This window comes from Grammomys surdaster, unplaced genomic scaffold (assembly GCF_004785775.1).
Source record: "Grammomys surdaster isolate TR1022 unplaced genomic scaffold, NIH_TR_1.0 348, whole genome shotgun sequence".
NCBI lineage: Eukaryota > Metazoa > Chordata > Mammalia > Rodentia > Muridae > Grammomys > Grammomys surdaster.
The window spans coordinates 1119789-1138020 of record NW_021604767.1 but is presented as its reverse complement, the minus strand read 5'-3'; the positions used below and the strand labels follow the sequence as shown (position 1 = coordinate 1138020).

Here is an 18232-nt window from a genome sequence, read left to right as displayed (position 1 = left end):
CTTTATTTGTAACTTGGGTTTTAATTATAGAATACTTCATAGTTAAGCAATATTGTGATGATTTGTATATGTTGGGCCAGTGAGGGGCACTATTAGGAGGTATGGCCCTGTTGGAGTAGGTGTGCCACTGTGGGTGTGGGCTTTAAAACCCTCATCCTAGCTGCCTGGAAGTCAGTATTCTATTAGCAGCCTTCAGATGAAGATGAAGAACTCTCAACTCCTCCAGCCCCATGCCTGCCTGGATGCTGCCATGGTCCCACTGTGATGATAATGGGCTGAACCTCTCTAAGACAGCCCTAATTAAATGTTGTCCTTATTAGGAGTTGCCTTGGTCATGGTGTCTGTTCACAGCAGTAAAACCCTAAGACAGAAGTTGGTACCAGGGTGTGGGATATTGCTGTGAGAAAGAAGGAAAACGGAACAAGGGAAAGAGGGTGGAGTTATTTATCCTGGGGAGCAAAGGACTGCTTCTAGATAAAGAAGAGACATACAGACAGATGTGGCCCATAGGCCGATGGCACTTTATAAAGGTAAAGGGGGAAACCTGTGTTAGGATGAGGTGTTTAATTTTAATTGGGCACGTTAATTCGGTGAGCCAAAGGGGGCTTTTGATTGCTGGACCTTGGTGGTCCAGCCTCAGGAGGAGGAAGTGGACAATAAGGGAGCAGACCTTTTGGAGCTTTAGGAATGTAATCTAATAGTTTTCAGCAAGGCAGAGGAAATATGGGAGAAGGGCAAGGCCTGCCAGAACCATATGCTCAAGTGGGCTAGAGTCCCTTCAGGAGTGGCCTTGATGATGAAGCTATCCTTGAGTCACTTTTGCTCTTGTATGTTACTTCTCACCCACACTCCTATAATTCCAGTAAAACTCACTGGTTCACCAAGTCAGACTTTAGTAGTATACATACTTTGGCCTGTCATGAGTGTATGGCAAAGGTCCAAGCTTAAGAAATTTGAAAACCCATCAATCCCTGAACTTGAAGCTCCACCAATCCCTGGGGTTACCCCAAGGGCAGGACTTGAAATCTCACCAACCCTGGAAATCTCCACCCTAGAAAACTCTCCTTCCAAGAAACTCTATATAAGTCAGATTCCTGCTTAGTTCCCTGTTTCTAGCTGAAACAGAGGGAGCCACCCTCTCATGTCTTTTCTAATAAATGTCTTATGTGAGGTTTCTTGTGCAGTTGACTTCATGGAACTCTTGGGCTCTCGACTGCCAGGATACCTTTTGGAGCTGCAATGCTTCCGTTTGGGGAACCCTTGCCCCTCAGAGCCGCAACACTTATTTCCCATCTGGGATTAGTAGACATGTGTAGCACACATGTAGCAGGACAAGTTTTGTCATACAACAGAGGACAAGGGCTGGAGTGATAGGGTTAACATAATGTATTTATTTGTGTTTCAAGTTATGAGGTACTGTTATGGTTACTTTTCCTTGTCAAGCTAACTGGGTTTGGACCAGCCTACAGGAATGCCTATGAACATACCTGTGAGGTCATTTACAGAGAGGATCAACTGTAGTACAAAAACTAGGTAGGTAACATCATTCCATGTTCTGGGTCTGACTGGGAAGGAAGGAAGGAAGGAAGGAAGGAAGGAAGGAAGGAAGGAAGGGAGGGAGGGAGGGAAATGGGAAAAAGGAGAGAGAGGGAGACGGAGAAAGGGAGAGAGAGAGAAAGAAATGTTGGCCAAACCTTCACTTCTCAGCCTCATTTGTAGATCCAATGTAACCAGCTGTCTCACACCCCAGATGTACAGGCCTCACCATGGTGACTGTATCCTTACATTGGTTTTTTTTGTTTGGTGTTTAATCCCAGCAATACGGAAGTAACTAATACAGCTACTCATTAGCTAAACGCTGTATAAGATTTGCTTTAGACATCTTATTTTCTCCTTTTACTTTCAACTGTATTGAGTAAAGAAAAGAAAACTAAGAATTTAAGCAATTCACATTTTTTTTTCCTCTCTAAAACACTTTCTTAAACAGATGACTTAACAGGTGTGTCAAAGATTCTTACAATACTGCTTTGGATTTTGTTTGACTTTCTTCCTTTTTAAAATTTTATGTTTTTTCACCAATCAAAGAATAAACATGGGCTGGACCTAGGCCCATCCCACCCCGCCCCCCTCACACATTTATGAGAGATGTGCAGCTTAGTCTTCATGCAGGTCCCCCAACAACTGGAGTGGGAGACTCTCCCTGATTCTGTTGCCTGCCTGAGGACCCCATTCCCCTAAATAGACTGCCTTATTTAGTTTCAGTGATCAGATGTAAAGTAAATAAATAAATTAATGAAAAGAAAAAATTAAAAAGAATTTTTGTGTGTGTTTTCTTGGTGTAGAATTTGATAATTTAAACGTATACATAATGGCTCTCTAATAAAATATTGAGATTTAGAACTAACTGAAATATTTTTCCCCTTGAATATTTTGACATAGTTTTGAATAGTTGATATTATCAGCCAGGTGTAGTGGTGCACATCTGTATTCCCTGCTGCTTGAAGACTTTGGCAGTAAGATTGCTTGAGCCCCAAAATTTTGAGTCCAGTCTTGATAGTTGCAAGGTCTTTAGTAATGGGTAATTTCTTAAAATATCCCACCTTAAAGAGAGATTTTAGTAGATACATATAGTGAATGGTATTTTATTTACGCTCTACTTAAAATATTTATTTATTTGTTTGTTTGTTTATTTATTTTTGGTTTTTCAATACTGTTTCTCTGTGTAGCCCTGGCTGTCTTGTAACTTGCTCTGTAGACCAGGCTGACCTTGAACTCAGAGATCTGCCTGCCTCTGCCCCCTAAGTACTGGGATTAAAGGCATGAGCTAACATTGCCCAGCCTTAAATTTTTTTTTGAACAATGAATTTGAATACATAATATAACAAAAAAGATATGACCATTTATAAATATTTGTTTTGTTTAAGATGGTCTGTGTGCCTATTTACCACATGCTGGCCTTGAACTTATGACCCTCTCTAGTGCTGGGAATACAGGTGTACATCGTCACATTTGACCATGTTGAACACCTTTTGGGAATGAGTTCTTTAACTGATTTTTCTTTAAACTTATATCAGAGTCACTATTATTTTTAGCTCATTTTACAGGAACATAGTAGTAGTTTGAATGAGACTGGCTCCCATAGGCTAATGTGTTTGAATACTTGGTTCTCATTTGATGGAAGTTTGGGGAGGATTAGGAGGTGCTACCTTGCTGGAGGAGGTGCGTCAGGAGCCTTCCCTGGTGTTTCTCTGCCCACTGCATATGGATCCATATGTGAGCTCTCAGCAACTGTTCTGGCCACCTACCTCCACACCTTTACTAGGCCACCATAGACTCCAGTCCTTTGTAACCACAAGCCCAGTTAAACTCTCTTTCTCTTATAAGCTGCCTTGCTCACAGTGTTTTGTCACAGCAACAGAAAAGAAACTAAGACAAAGATCTAAGTAGAGATTTTTTTTTTTGAATTTGGATGAGAAAAATCCTCCATAGATTCACATATTTGAACACGTCATCTTCAGCTGGTGGCACTATTTGGGAAGGGTTGGGTGACGCAGCCTTCCTGGAGGACATATACCACAGGGCCGGTAGGCATTGATAGAATAGAGCAGTGGTTCTCAACTTGAGGGTCTCGACCCCCGGCAAACCTCTATCTCCAAAAATATTTACATTGCAATTCATAACAGTAGCTAAATTATACATATGAAAATAATTTTATGGTGAGGGGAGCTCACGTCAACAGGAACTATATACTAAAGGGTCACAACATTAGGAAGGTTGAGAACCATAGGTATAATGCTTACCCTACCCAGTTTACTCTCTGCCTCATGCTAGCAGTTGAGGATGTGGTGGTCTCCAGTTGCTGTGTCCGCCTGCTACTATATCTTCATACTATGATAGACTGACTCTCATAGAACCCTCTGGCACTGTAAGCCAAGATAAACTCTTCTTCTTGTATATTGCTTTGGTCGTTGTGTTTCATGAAAAGAACAGAAAAGAAGTTCTTGACACCTTCCCAATTTTCAACTAGGTTTGCAACCTGAGTTTTAGCCCTTATTAAGTAATCCTACGCCTCCAATCTCAAATCTCTTTCTGTCCCCAAATTGGAAGAATATATATGAAAATATTATCAAATAATAGTGGTGATCTAGGCAGTGACTTGTGTTTCAAAATGTCTACAGCAAATAGAAGCTTTATAAATGATAAGATAATTATGGAATTCATTGGACACATATATCTAGTCAAATTCATTACACACTGTCTGCATTACATATGAGGATTTAATAAAAGAGTGATGTGGGTATGAGGGAGACCAAAGACATGGCTTCAACAACAGGAAGTTACGTTTCCTCACAGTCCTGGAGGACAGAAGTCCATGATGACGGAGTTTGAGAGACGCAGTTTCTTCTGCACTCTTCCCCTTGGCTTGCTGATGATTGCCTCCTTTACACAGCTTTCCCCTGTGCTCTTGCATCTTTATTGTCTCTCCCTTCCAAGACACCAAATCTTCTGTAATTAGGGCTAGTCCTATGACGGTTTAATCTTAACCATCTTAAGGGTTCTGTTTCCAAATACAGCCACATAGGGTATTAGGGCTTCAATAGAAGCCTAGGAGTTGGGAGAAAATTCAGACCATAGTGTCATCAGTTTCTAGCTTCTCTCAAAAAAAAAAAGATTTCCACCTGTGAGTGCCATGTGAAATGGATTCAGTAAGAAGAGACATTGGAGGAAAGCATGGGCAAATGTTAACACGAGCAATAATTTAGGAAAGAATTTAGGAAGAAAGAGAAAGGAGGCTGCATTGCCTAATGACTTCAGGTTTTGTATCATTTTTAGCCTGATTTCTTTAGTGTTACTTAAAAAACAACTCTGCCATTTCCCCTGGTTAAAGGTACCTGTAGCGTATGTCTCTCGGCTACAGGTTAAATCACGTTACTTAGTGCGAGAGTCCATCCCCATTTACAGGGCATCTGATGAACACTTAGCCGAGGCAACTCCACTATAATGCCATTTGGCTTTGAAGATGTCCAAGTCAGTGGCCGGCCATGGCCTAGTAGTTCTACCTGTAATCAGAAACAGGGACAATGTACAAACGTTCCCAAATGCATCACTGTGATGTCCACTTGCTAAGGAGTTAGAGTTTCTTAAAAAGTACTAGACGGCTCCATTTGTACCTTTAACACTCACACATTTTACATCTTACTCCCTTTGTTCCCACATCACCCTCAAGACATGAACAAACATGTGCACAGACTGGGAAAGGAAAATGGAGAACCAGAGTGGGGGAAATGCTTGAAGAGAGGATGGGAGACGGCAGGGTTGTTTTTTTAGTAACTGGGAGCAATTTGTCCAGTTCAGGCCTGCCCAGTAATCACACACAGAATAACGACTTCCTTCTCCCCGGTGCCACGACTGTCAGATTTTCCAGTGACATCCACTGGTCAGTAGTGTATGAATTCAACCAATGACGGCTATGATTGTTTTGTAGTCTTGGTCTTCTCGTTCTAAGTGAGTTCACGCAAGTGTTCTGAGCATTCTCTAGGATTATTTGAACCATAACACTTTATCACATGGAAAACCACAAAAGCCCAAAATTCTAATTGTATTCATTAATGCCAAGCAAGACATAGATTTTAAAAAACAAAACCACTACCATGTCCAGGTGTGGATGCTGTGCTTTAACACTACCATGTCCAGGTGTGGATGCTGTGCTTTAACACTACCATGTCCAGGTGTGGATGCTGTGCTTTAACACTACCATGTCCAGGTGAGGATGCTGTGCTTTAACACTGAATTTGAAACCCACCTTTCAGCCTGGTCAACCTCAAGTGTTAGAACTAAACTGAGAAATGGAGATACAAGTAGAATAACATAACAGTTCACTCCAAAGACATTATCCACTTCTAGAAAAGGGCCCAAGATACGTTGCAGGACACTCCATTTGGGCTGATGACAGCCTTAAATAATCACAGAAGAATGATAACATCTTTCTTTGATTCAACGTGTCCTTGGTGATGCGTTGGGGAATGCGTTGGGGTTTGTATATGCTTGGACCAGGAAATGCACGATTTGGAGGTGTGGCCTTGTTGGAGTAGGTGTGTCACTGTGGGTGTGGGCTTTAAGACCCTTGTCCTAGCTGCCTGGAAGCCAGTATTCTCCTAGCAGCCTTTCATGAAGATGTAGAACTCTCAGCTCCTCCTGCACCATGCCTGCCTGGATGCTGCCATGCTCCTGCCTTGATGATAACGGACTGAACCTATAAACCTGTAAGCCAGCCCCAATTAAATGTAGTCCTTGTAAGAGTTGCCTTGGTCATGGGTCTGTTCACAGCAGCGAAACCCTAACTAGGACAGGGAGGCAATTAATGATCTTAGAAAAACTCATTTTCGGTGAATGGAATGAACTTGAATCTCACAGTAACTATGAGAAATAATGCCTATTTTACACTGCTATGTGTAGAGGTACTATAGCCTACAAGTTCAGTTTTCTTAGAATTTCAAAATATTGTGGCTAAACAGTTGCCAGCCTTGCCTTGTCTAAGTTCATTTAAAAGTAACTTTTTTCTTAGGTACATGACATTGACGTTCACCTGAAAGTTTCCCTTAGAAGTTAAAACAAGTTATGTTCTCCCCCAACATGTTTTACTCATCAATTTAAAGGAACAGTCAAGATAAAATTCATTCTTACCTCTGTTTCCCCAAGACTACCTATGGGTTGGTCAAGAAACAGCTTTCCTGAGATGGGCCATTTAAGAAAAATAGCATAGACTAATTTCTTCTCAGGCTTAGATGTGTACCTGGTTGGAAACAAACAAACAAAAACCCAGCATAGTAACAAGTTACATCCCATGTTTGTCCGTATTTATTGATCATGTCTGGAATTATTTTATAGATACTTGACAATATCACCACTAGTAAAATAAAAAGACCCTCTTTCCCCTGTGGTATGGAAAGTGCCTCCCCTTTTCAGCCCTCCAGTATTAAAAATAGTTGTTTTTTGCTCTGTCTTGTGCCAGAGTCTTAATCTGTAGCTCAAATGAGCCTGGAACTCAGGACAGCCCCGGTGCCTTCTCCTCCTCAATACTGGCATTACAGGAATGCTGCCATACCTGCCTAAAGGGAAGTTTGGGGTGGGGTGGAGGCTTCATGAGCTAATATCTTTGTTCAAATTGCTCACATGGAGCTGAAAACAGAGTGTAGAAATAAGCTAGCAGAAGCTGCATAGCTTCCCACCTACAGACATATAGTGTGCTCACTATTAGAGACGCAACAGAAAGCCAAACATGATTCTTGTTTTTCCGTGGCTCAGGCTAAAACAGAATAGGTAGACAATCACACAAATAAAGTGCTGGGAGGACTTGGGATGTGAGGGAGAAAACAAGGGCTGGGCTTAAAGCCAACTGTGAGCCAATTGGACATTGTACTGCAGGTGTAGTCACACTTAGCAGTGCCTTAGAAAGTTGCGGCTGGATTTAGCCAATCTTCTGCAAGTGAGTATAAGAATGGGAAGGAGAAAGAACACACAGGAATTAATAGCAGTAACAGATCACTACACCCCGTAATCAAGTCCCTATTCTTCCCTCCCCCTTGCTCCTGCCTCTATGATTTTGACTACTCTTGGTACCTCATCAATAATATTTGTCTCTGTGTGTCTGGCCATTTCACTTCACACAAATTCCTAAAAATTTCATCTGAGTCACAGCATTTTCTTCCTGTTGAGGTTTGGTCTGTTGCTATGTACTGTAAAGCTAAATGATGGCCCCCAAGACCTGGTTGCCTCAGGGATAAGGAGATCCTTGTCCTACAGCCTGTAGCTGGGCAGAAGAGAGGTAGGTGGGGTTTTGGTCCCCTGGGGCTGGGGCTCTGAGAAGAGACGACACACAGAGGACAGAGAAGAGGGGTAAGAAATCATAAGAACTGGCCACAAGGCCTGGTCAGTTGGAGTAAGAGAGGCCCAGACAAAACATGGTAAGTTATATCTCAGGGTTATTGACAGGGAACTAGACAAAATAGCTTAGAGGGTTGATAGCTGCCTAGCTATGGTGTTTTAAAGGCTTATTATAAATATAAAGGTTTTGTGTCCTTTATCTGGGATCTAAATGACCAAATGTGGGGTAGAAACTCAGAATTAATTTTAACTACACCACCTTCCTTTTCAGAGCTGAATAATATACATAATGTGTATGCACACCCATTTAGCTTAACTGTCTATAAGTGGACTCCATGCTCTCACGTTGTAAGTGTCTGGGGATATAGTTCTTCTGGTATCATTCTTTTGCATATATCCTCAGAGGTGGAATTGTTGGGTAGCGGAGTGATTCTGTTTTAATGTTTTTAGGGACTGACACACTGCCAGTCACATCTGCTGATATTTGGCATTCTCACGACCCTGGAGTTTCAATCTCTCCAAGATCATCGGCTGCCCTTTTTAAAAGAGGAGTTAATCTAAAGGACGTGAGGTGTTTTCTGGCTGTGGTTTTCATTTGCATTTCACCTGCAGCTCTTTAATGTGACATTAAATATCATTTCTGGTGTTTCTCCACCATCATGCACACCTTTCCACCACAGCTTGTGTCTCTGCAGGAGCAGATAGTACTTCTATTTTACCGTTTTTTTCAAAAATCCTCTATTGGCTAACGTTAATTTACTGTTTACTTTGCCCTTAGGGAATCTCTTGCTTGCCAATTTGGTGGAATATAACATCGCCAAAACTAGAAAATGTACTAGTGATGAAACACTAGTCTGCTCTACGCTAACCCCACGGTAACCTTCAGTATCTAAATGTCTTTCAATTTTGTAACAGGCGATTTAGTTAAATAGTACACATGACGAGGGGGATATCTAGGCATTATTTAAGCAGATTAACTCAATAAACATTATGTTCAATAACATGCTTATTCTTATTCCTCCTCTTTGTATTTGAGTCAAGTTGGAACATGTGCAGTCATGCAGCAGTAAGCCAGTCCCTCTTTTTATCCTGCTCTCTCTCTATTTATATATATAGCTCAGATACTGAGAGCTTTCCTCTATCAAACAGTTCTTGTTAAGCAGGAAAACTTACCACACGTCAGGAGTGACAGTGTCATTCTGAGACCTCCAACTGTGTGTTCCATAAATAGCTTCCCCGTTGACTTTCAGCCAGGTTCCCATTTGCCTTAATCGTTCCTCAAAAATGACAGGGATGATGCCATCTACGGTGGGACCAATATTCATCAGAAGATTTCCTCCACATGCGACTGTTTCCACAAGTTGCTAAAATAAATAAATAAATAATACAATTTGAAATAGAGAAAAATTAAGAATAGTTTTTAATAGAAAAAGTTGAATCAATATATAAATATAATATATTACACACACACATAATTTCATAGGAAAAAAAACCCACAGAGGATGATGTTGAGAGTTTGTGGCACTACACAATTCCAATTGTAAGGAAAAAAAAATCCTGTAACCCCCTCATTATAAGAACATTCCAGAATAATAGCCCCACAACATATTTTACTGTACCTTCACCAATTCTTCAATTGTAAAATAATCACCAATTTCAGCTTCCCGCCTGTAGCCCCAGGAAAGCTTATCTATTGTCATGCAGTTTTCCCATTTGTGTGGCAAGAGATGTCCTGGATTATATCGATCACTGCAAGTATAGTAGCCACCATGTTTGCAGATAGAACCGGCTCCCCATCGATCATTGGTGACTACTGTGTCCCGAACTGGGCTGAAATGAAAAGGGCAGTTTCCCTTCAAGAGAGAGCATTCTTGAGACAGAGGGCAATGTCACCACAAACAGATCCACCCACTTCCGACAAATGACTGTAAGAAAGCAGAAAGGCTCTGTTTCTAAAGCCAAGTAGACCTGTGATGATTGGAGTCTCAACTCACATTCCAGCTTCTAGGCCTGCCGCAAATTACTCAGCCTCTCTGAAGAGTGAATTCCTTCACTATTGTTTTAGTGCAGATAACCGGTATAAAACCCAGAGTCTGGAGGTGGCAGCATGGCGTGTGTGAGAACACTATACTGCTACTGCAAGCTCCCACTCTTACGGTGCGAATGGTAGCCTAAGCTGAATTCATACTCAAGACAAGTCGTGTTCCATTCCGTCCCCCATTCCCCACCCCTCACTGCCAAGGACTAAATATCCTTATAGGTCCTTGTCCTATGATTGGCGCCTCCTACTGGAAAATCTCTGAAAAAATTGAGTGTTGACATCATGTAAAATACACTCCCCAATTTCTTTTTCTTTTCTCATCTTTTTTCCTTTTTCTTTTCTTTCTTTCTTTCTTTCTTTTTTCTTTCTTTCTTTCTTTCTTTCTTTCTTTCTTTCTTTCTTTTTTTTTTTTGGTTTTGGTTTTTCGAGGCAGGGTTTCTCTGTATAGCCCTGGCTGTCCTGGAACACACACTATAGACCAAGCTGGCCTCGAACTCAGAAATCCACCTGTCTCTGCCTCCCAATCCCAAGTGCTGGGATTAAAGGCGTGTGCCACCACTGCCCGGCACTCCTCAATTTCTTATGTCTGGTGGATCCAGTAGAGAGAACAGGGACTCCAAGTACAGGGGGCATTTTGACTTACAAATTAAAGCAGTTTGTCCCAGTCATGTCTTGATCCTGGGATTGTTAAATTGATTACAAAATCATTTTGGCAGTATTTCACATATTTCTGATCATTTCTACTAAATACTGACCAAGCTAATAAGCATGGCTTATAATGAGTTGGTCCTTCCACAGCACAAATGAGCATACAACCACAGGAATGTAAATGCTTATATACACAGTAGGAGTGTTTAAGTACAGGTGCATAGACATGTACGGACCTTTCATTATACAGCCAGGCTAAGAAGCCAGTACTGTTCCAGTAGTGATCCGGCGCGTCCCCATCCCCGTCTGACCACAGAACTTCAGGCTGGTACTTGTTCACCAACTCATAGAGCTCAGGCAACGTCTTAGAAATGGGAAATCGCTGCTTTTGGAATGAGCTGGAATTATCCTCCAGGAAGAGTGGGTGGAACCATTCAAAAAGAGAATAGTACAGACCAAAGTGCAAGTCACTCCTGTTCCTCACGGCCACCTCAAGCTCCTTGACAATGTCCCTCTTCGGCCCCTCATCGACTGCATTCCAATTCCAAGAATGCTCTGAGCCCCACAGAGTAAAGCCTGGAAAAGGACAGCAGACAACCCTCAGAAGTGTTACCACCTTGACGCTGACAAATTTCAACCCAAGAGAACATCAAAACAATTCAAAATGAACCTACAATTCACTGCTTCCCCAAACAACTGTTTCTTGACCCACTCTGCATTCTGTCTTGTACTCATCTGGACAAACCAACGGGAATATAAGTAATTGTAAGTAATGTGAGATTGGAGGTTTTCAATGTTTCAGGATGATTGTAAAAGCTTCACACTCCATCTCCAGTTACAGAAGCTGAGGTTCTTGGGGAACAGCATAGTGTCATGGTGTCTGTAGTGTTTCTGGCTACACCCACCAGCTGATTGTTAGCCTAGCATCTAAAGCAAAATATACAGTCAACAATAGTCATCGGCAAGAGGAGGACACCTTCCACATCCATCCATCACACTGAGCAATGATCTCTACTTTTTGGCACAAAGACCTAAGATACAACATCTGTGGGATTCGCATGTGGGATTCTGAGTCATTGGGTCTATCGATTGGATGAGTTTCCTTACAATATGATTCTCAGAATACTCACAAGGACAGGGAGTAAATCTCTTGTGACTCGATCATTAATTGAAGTGGAGAGAGAGAGAAGATATGCTATTTCCCAGTAGTCCTCTACTTTTTGTCTCCCTCATTACGGAGATTTCAATATGCTTGGCCCATGGGTAGTGACACTATAAGAGGGGAGGCTTTGTTGGAATAGGTGTGGCCTTGAGAGAGGAAGTGCATCCCTGCTTTAAGGTCTCCTGTGCTAAAGCACCACACTGTGTGGAATCACAACCTCCTCCTGGCTGTCTGCAGAAGAGAGTCTACTTCTGGTTGCCTCCTCATCAAGACGTAGAACTCTCCATTCTTCTAGCACCACGTCTGCCTGCATGCTGCCATGTTTCCTGCCATGATGATAATGGACTGAACCTCTGAAACCATAAGCAGTGTGATGGTTTGTATATGCTTGGCCCAGGGAGTGGCACTATTAGAAGGCGTGGTCTTGTTGGAGTAGGTGTGTCACTGTGGGCATGGGTTAAGATCCTCACCCTAGCTGCCTGGAAGTCAGTGTTCTGCTAGCAGCCTTCAGATGAAGATGTAGAACTCTCAGCTGCTCCTGCACCATGCCTGCCCGGACATTGCCATGCTCCTGCCTTGATGATAATGGACTGAACCTCTGAACCTGTAAGCCAGCCCCAATTAAATGTCCTTTATAAGACTTGCCTTGGTCATGGTGCCTGTTCACAGCAGTAAAACCGTAACTAAGACGGCCAGCCCTGATTAAATTAATTACCTTGTTCATGTTGTCTCTTTGCATCAGGGAAAATAAAATCCCCCAATATTAACCATCCTAACAACTGAAAGGGTAAGGAAAGCAACACAGAGCATTACACAACCACTTTGGAATGATTCCTATTTCAACAGGCATTGGCTCTTCATTCTATATAAAATACTAGAAGAGATATATAAACTGAGAGGCTGAAGAGGCAGTATAAAATCCACAGAAATTTCAGCTTGTGCCTTGGGCCGTTAGAAACTCTGTCACTGTTTCATTAGCCTTAAAGCATTTGAAGGATAGATGCTTGCCAGACACCATAGCTGCTCACTTTACTCTCATGTCTGGACGAGCCTGAGGATTGAACCACTCTTTAAATTCATTATGAGAACTTCCTCAAACGCCTCACACTTTCTCTAAGGATGTCCGTGGGAAGCTTGAAGGCACTGTGAGTATTTAAGGCCCACTTCTGCCTCAAAATTGCTCAACCCAATAGGGCGGTATGGCAACTCCTTGGCTCTTCATGTCAGTACATCACCCACAGTGAGAGCACAGTGATTCTCCCCGTGGCGGCAGCCAGCAGTACATTTTCTGAAAGCAGAGTAAACTTTGGCAGCACAGGTCCTTGAACAGAAATACATGCCGTCTTCATCCTCTGGTATCAGAATCTAGAGCAACCATTCTCAACCTGTGGGCCAAGACCCTGAGGTGTTGCTGATCAGATATCCTGCATATCATACATTACATTACGATTCATAACAGTAGCGAAATTACAGTTACAAAGTAACAAAATAATTTTATGGTTGTAGGTCAGCACAACATGAGAAAGTGTATTCATGGGCCACAGCATTAGGAAGGGGGAAACCATCGGTCTAAAGGTATATGAGCTTTCTTTTTCATGAACTCACGTTGTGTCAGAGAGGGGAAAAGTTCCTAGACAGCAGTGATCCGACACACTCCCATCAGGGGAAATTGGGCAGCTATCAGACTGTGGCCAACTGGGAAAATATTTAAGGTGATTGCAGATTTTTGGTTTGAGTTCATTTCTCCTGCCTCCTTCCTACCCCTGAAGAATATAAGACAACTTTTCAAGATAAGGAAGATCATGCAAAGGAAACTACCTAATACATTCATGTTAATCTGAGATAGCACTAGCCAGGGCTTCTCTGGTCTTATGGACACTGGGTAGTTCTAGCAGAACATCCTATTGATACAGAATTTTTGTGCTACCTTAAATTCTTTTGATGTTTCTGGGCACTATTATAAAACTCTAACTCTTTTCCTTTGAGGCTTCTGTCTTCTTCCATCAGTAGCAACTTAACCACTACTTTCGTATCTAAAAGGTATGCACAAAGCACAGCCGACTTGTGGGAATCAAGACTAAGGCAGCATAAGCCCCATGATGTTTTTGAAGAATGCATTAAAGAACAGATAGGCAGCAGGGCAGTGGTGACACACAGCTTTAATCCCAGAACTCAGGAGGCAGAAGAAGTTGAAACTCTGAGTTCAAGGCCAGCCTGGTCTACAGAGTGAATTCATGGACAGCCAGGGCTACACAGAGAAACCCTGTTTCAAAACAACAACAACACACAGAAAGAAAGAAAGAAAGAAAGAAAGAAAGAAAGAAAGAAAGAAAGAAAGAAAGAAAGGAAGGAAGGAAGGAAGGAAGGAAGGAAGGAAGGAAGGAAGGAAGGAAGGAAAGAGGAAGAAGTGAAAGAACAGAAAGGAAAGTACAACTATACTATACTCACTATATACCAGATAGATAGATAGATAGATAGATAGATAGATAGATAGATAGATAGACATAGAAATAGTATATACTATACTCACTATATTCGGTCTCTTCAAGCTGCTTTAAATAAATCTAGTAATTTATTTAAATGATGTCAAAGTTAGGGTTTCATTGCTGTGAAGAGACATTGTGACCAAGACAAGTCTTGAAAAGAAAACACTTCATTGGGTCTAGCTTACAGTTTCAGAGGTTCAGTCCATTGTCATCATGGTGAGAAGCATGGCAGCCTGTAGGCAGACGGTACTGGAGGAGTCCAGAGTTCTACATCTTGATCCAAAGGCAGCCAGGAGGGGACTCCTCTGCACTGGGAGGAGCCTGACACAGGTCCTCAAAGCCCACCCCCACAGGGATACACTTCCTCCAAAAAGGCAACACCACCTAATAGTGCCACTTTCCATGGGCTAAGCATACTCAAACCACCATAAGTGTTTACACGTGTACATAAAAATTGTGCCCATCTTTCCTCTCATTCTGTGGTACTAGCTGTCTGGATCCATAATGCTTCCCAACTTAAGTGGAATATGTGGATCTTAAAGTGGAAACATTTGTTAATCTCCACCTATGGGTATTCTGAGAAGCCTGGTTTCACCAGATGCCCTTGCTTTAATGTCTCCACCCAAAAAACCGACCTTACATTCCCTAGTCATTGGCAGCATGTATCCTATGTGCCACACTTACCTTCGTGATGTTTGGAAGTTAAGACCATATATTTGGCACCAGAGGCCTGGAGAATATCTACCCACTGGTTTGCATTAAAATACTTGGCTGTAAATAACATTCCAAAATCTTCATACTTAAAACCAGGCGGATAATTATTGTTCATAAAGTCCACAAACTTGGGTCTCTTCTCCTTTTGCCAATACCACCTGTGGCAGAAAAAGAAAGACCACATGACCACACAAATACAAATGCTTGAAGTAATTAATTCCTGGGTTCACCCAGTAACGCCACCCCCCACCCCCAGCCAGGTATGCAGATTATGGATAGATTCTTTCCCCTTCTCTCTATCAGTGTGACTTTGCACTAAGGACAGTTTATGCAAAATGGCCATAGTCTCTACGTTTTCCTTTGTGAAGTCCTCTGATAACCCAGCCACCAACTCTCCTAATTCCTCACTTTAAGTCATGAGGCCATCTTTGCCTTCACATATTAGCTCACTGTGGAACTAAGGAGCAAAGATTTCAAGACAAGACAACATGCCTAAAACATAACACGCATCCGTCCTATTCATTAACAGAAAGATTTTGGTTAGACAGGGGAAGCATTTCCATAGGCTGAGCAAATCCCACAGTCAGCACTGCCTTTGCCTGCCTGAGATTAGATTCAAAGACCTCACAGGCTGCAAGTAGCAGCCTGTCCTCTATGGGACCCAAAGTCACATTCATACTTCCAAAGTGTCAATCACCATAACCCATATTGACTGGGGGATCAGACAGATTCTGGGGTCTTCTAATGGAGAGAGAAGCTGGCTTTCCAGTTAGGAATAGTTAAAAATTGAACCAAGTTTATGTTACCTGTCTGCCATCATGTGACTATGAAGATAATATGAGGTAATACACCTCTATTATTGTCCCTTTTATCTGCTTTGGGTTTTTGATGCTTTCTTATTTTACGTTTAGTTACATGTGTGTTTGTGTGTGGGCGTGTGCATGTGAGGGAGGCGTTTAGGAGCAAGAACTTCCCCTGGAACCAGATGGTTGTGAGTCCCCAGTGTGGTTGCTAGGAGTCAGACTAGGGTCCTCTACAAGAGCAGAGTGTCAATGTAAACAGACTTCATGACCAAGGCAACTCTTAAAGGGCAACATTTAATTGGGGCTGGCTTACAGGTTCTGTCCATTATCATCAAGGTAGAAAGCATGGCAGCATCCAGGCAGGCATGGTGCAGAAGGAGCTGAGAGTTCTACATCTTCATCTGAAGGCTGCTAGCTGAATACTGACTTCCAGGCAGCTAGGACAAGGGTCTTAAAGCCCACACCCACAGAAACACACCTACTCCAACAAGGCTACATCTACTCCAACAGGGCCACACCTTCTAATAGTGCCACTCCCTGGGTCGAGTTTATACAAACCATCACAAGCAGTATGGGCTCTAACCACTGAGACATTTCACCAGCCTCTTTGGGAATTTTAAAATTCTGGAACTGGTACTCTCTTAATCACACAGGCATTGCCAATGAGCTATATGCCCTGTAGGGAGGCTCACCTGCAGAGAGCCTAAGAACTCCGATGAGCACACATATCCCGTGTTGATGAGCACACATATCCCGTGTTGATGCTGGAGGACACACTCAGACAAGAAACTCTGTATTCAACATCTGGAAGTGCAAACCGATCCTTGATCAAAACAGTGACAAGCCGGGAGCACTTGTGCCAAGTGGGCTGGCTACTGCTGACTGTCACTGCATGGGAGACACAAAGGCTAGTGTGTGTGTATGCACTTACCAGAACCATTCACTACCAAAGCTGGGCACGGAGAACACTCCCCAGTGGATGAAGATGCCGAACTTGGCCTGGTCGAACCAGGCTGGCAGCGGGCGGCTGTCCAGAGACTCCCACGTGGGGTCATAGCGAGGGGCTCTCCTGGCCCCGCACAGCGGTGTCAGGAGTAGTAGCAGCAGCGGCAGTACCATCAGGAGCCCCAGGCGCATGCGCGCCAGCCTGGGGTCCTCGGGGAACTGCAAGTCACCAGGAAAGCCGGGGACCTCCTCTGTCAGAGGCTGCATAGCGCTGGGCTTCCGTCTTCTGCTAAGTGTGCTCTGCTTCTGTCACCTGACCAAGACTGGCTTGGTCAGATGACCGCTGCGGTCTGGAGTAGGGAGTGGCTGGGAGCTCTAATGTGCTCTGGTTGCCTAAGGGCCTCAAGAAGGTTGCATTTCTCAGGTGCACAACCAAGGAAGTCAGTTTCTGCCCAGCCTCGGCATTTTTAACAGCCCTTGGTCCTGTTTCCCAGTCAGATCTGATCTATTTAGCCAAGACGCCGTTTGTCTTCCGTGAGACAAAAAACCTAAATGACCTTTGACCAAGTTCGCTTTCTCCCTCCCCTTCCCCCCCCCCGCCCGCCCGCCCGCCCGCCCGCCCGCGCGCCCGCGGGATTCCCAACAGAAACCATTCAAGAGGTCAGCCAGGCCTTGGTGGCTGTATGTCAGAGCTGTATGCCCTACCGTGGGATTGGAGCCTAAGACAGGAACCTCGTGGGCTACTCCTGGCCCAGAGCTTTTGAAGCAGTTCCCATGGAGCTTTTGAGTCTGCCTCTGCCAATGTCGAATTTGAAGCAAATAAAATCCCAAATTTTAGGTTTAGCCAATCTGGGTTGGGGTTAAGATTTTTGCATTTCTACTCAGGCTCTTGGTATTTCTGACTTTGATATCTAGTGGAACAAACTTTTCTGAGAAACTGCATTAGGAAACAAGGAAATCTGAGTAGAATGTACATTTAAGAAATTTGCATCTAAGGAGCAACTTAACCTGCTGGGTTGGTTGAGTGTTTGCCTGGCATGCAGTAAGCCCTGGCTTCGATCCCCCTAGCACCTAATAAAACCAGAGTAGTGGTAAACACAGCAACGTGGACACAGAAACAAGAGGATGGGGTCCAAGGTCATCTTTGACTACATAGAGAGCTACATGAAACACTGTCTCAAAATTCAGGAAGGGAGCAACGGAGAAGGGAGGGAGGGAGGCAGGGAGGGAGGAAGGCAGGGAGGGAGGGAATGAAAGTACGAAGTGGAAGGAGGAGGAGGAGAGGAGAGAGGAGGGAGAGAGACAGAGAGGGGCAGAGAGGGACAGAGAGAGAGACAGAGAGAGACAGAGAGAGACAGAGAGAGGCAGAGAGAGAAAGAGAGAGCACAAACCTGCAGGTAGACTTCAAGAAAGGAACCAGTGACTTAAAATAATCATCAAAGTACATCTTTAGGAACTGTATCCTAAAGTTGTTCAAATGCCACCAGCCTAAAGCCAGAATCTCCACTGCTTCTGCTTTAGTAAAACCCCCTTCTCCTTCTGTGCCACA

The 18232-nt window shown here is 43.2% G+C and overlaps 1 protein-coding gene across 4 annotated transcripts; it reads right to left on the bottom strand.

The window, feature by feature from the left end:
- Nucleotides 1-1371: 1371 nt before the first annotated feature.
- On the bottom strand, nt 1372-17194 carry Fuca2 (alpha-L-fucosidase 2). 4 transcript variants are annotated; one of them, XM_028779217.1, is made up of 8 exons: nt 16670-17194; nt 14906-15093; nt 10810-11149; nt 9504-9714; nt 9058-9248; nt 6685-6793; nt 4893-5060; nt 1372-1565 (listed from the first exon to the last, which is right to left on the bottom strand). In XM_028779217.1, exons 1-7 carry the CDS (start codon nt 16948-16950, stop codon nt 4920-4922), a joined length of 1461 nt encoding a protein of 486 aa, XP_028635050.1. In that variant the 5' UTR covers nt 16951-17194; the 3' UTR covers nt 1372-1565; nt 4893-4919. The 4 variants fall into 4 exon arrangements, with proteins under 4 accessions (XP_028635050.1, XP_028635049.1, XP_028635048.1 ...); XM_028779216.1 differs by having other exon boundaries at nt 1372-1561; XM_028779215.1 differs by lacking the exon at nt 1372-1565 and adding an exon at nt 3437-3959.
- Between the last annotated feature and the right edge of the window lie 1038 nt (nt 17195-18232).

What these genes read in the sequence shown, in the direction of transcription:
- Fuca2 (XM_028779217.1), bottom strand. Translation starts at nt 16,950, where the DNA reads ATGCAGCCTCTGACAGAGGAGGTCCCCGGCTTTCCTGGTGACTTGCAG. An exon ending in GCCTGGCTGTATAATGAAAG is followed by an intron (nt 9,715 to 10,809) that starts GTCCGTACATGT and finishes TTTTCATTTCAG; the next exon opens with CCCAGTTCGGGACACAGTAG. An exon ending in CAATTGAAGAATTGGTGAAG is followed by an intron (nt 9,249 to 9,503) that starts GTACAGTAAAAT and finishes TATTTATTTTAG; the next exon opens with CAACTTGTGGAAACAGTCGC.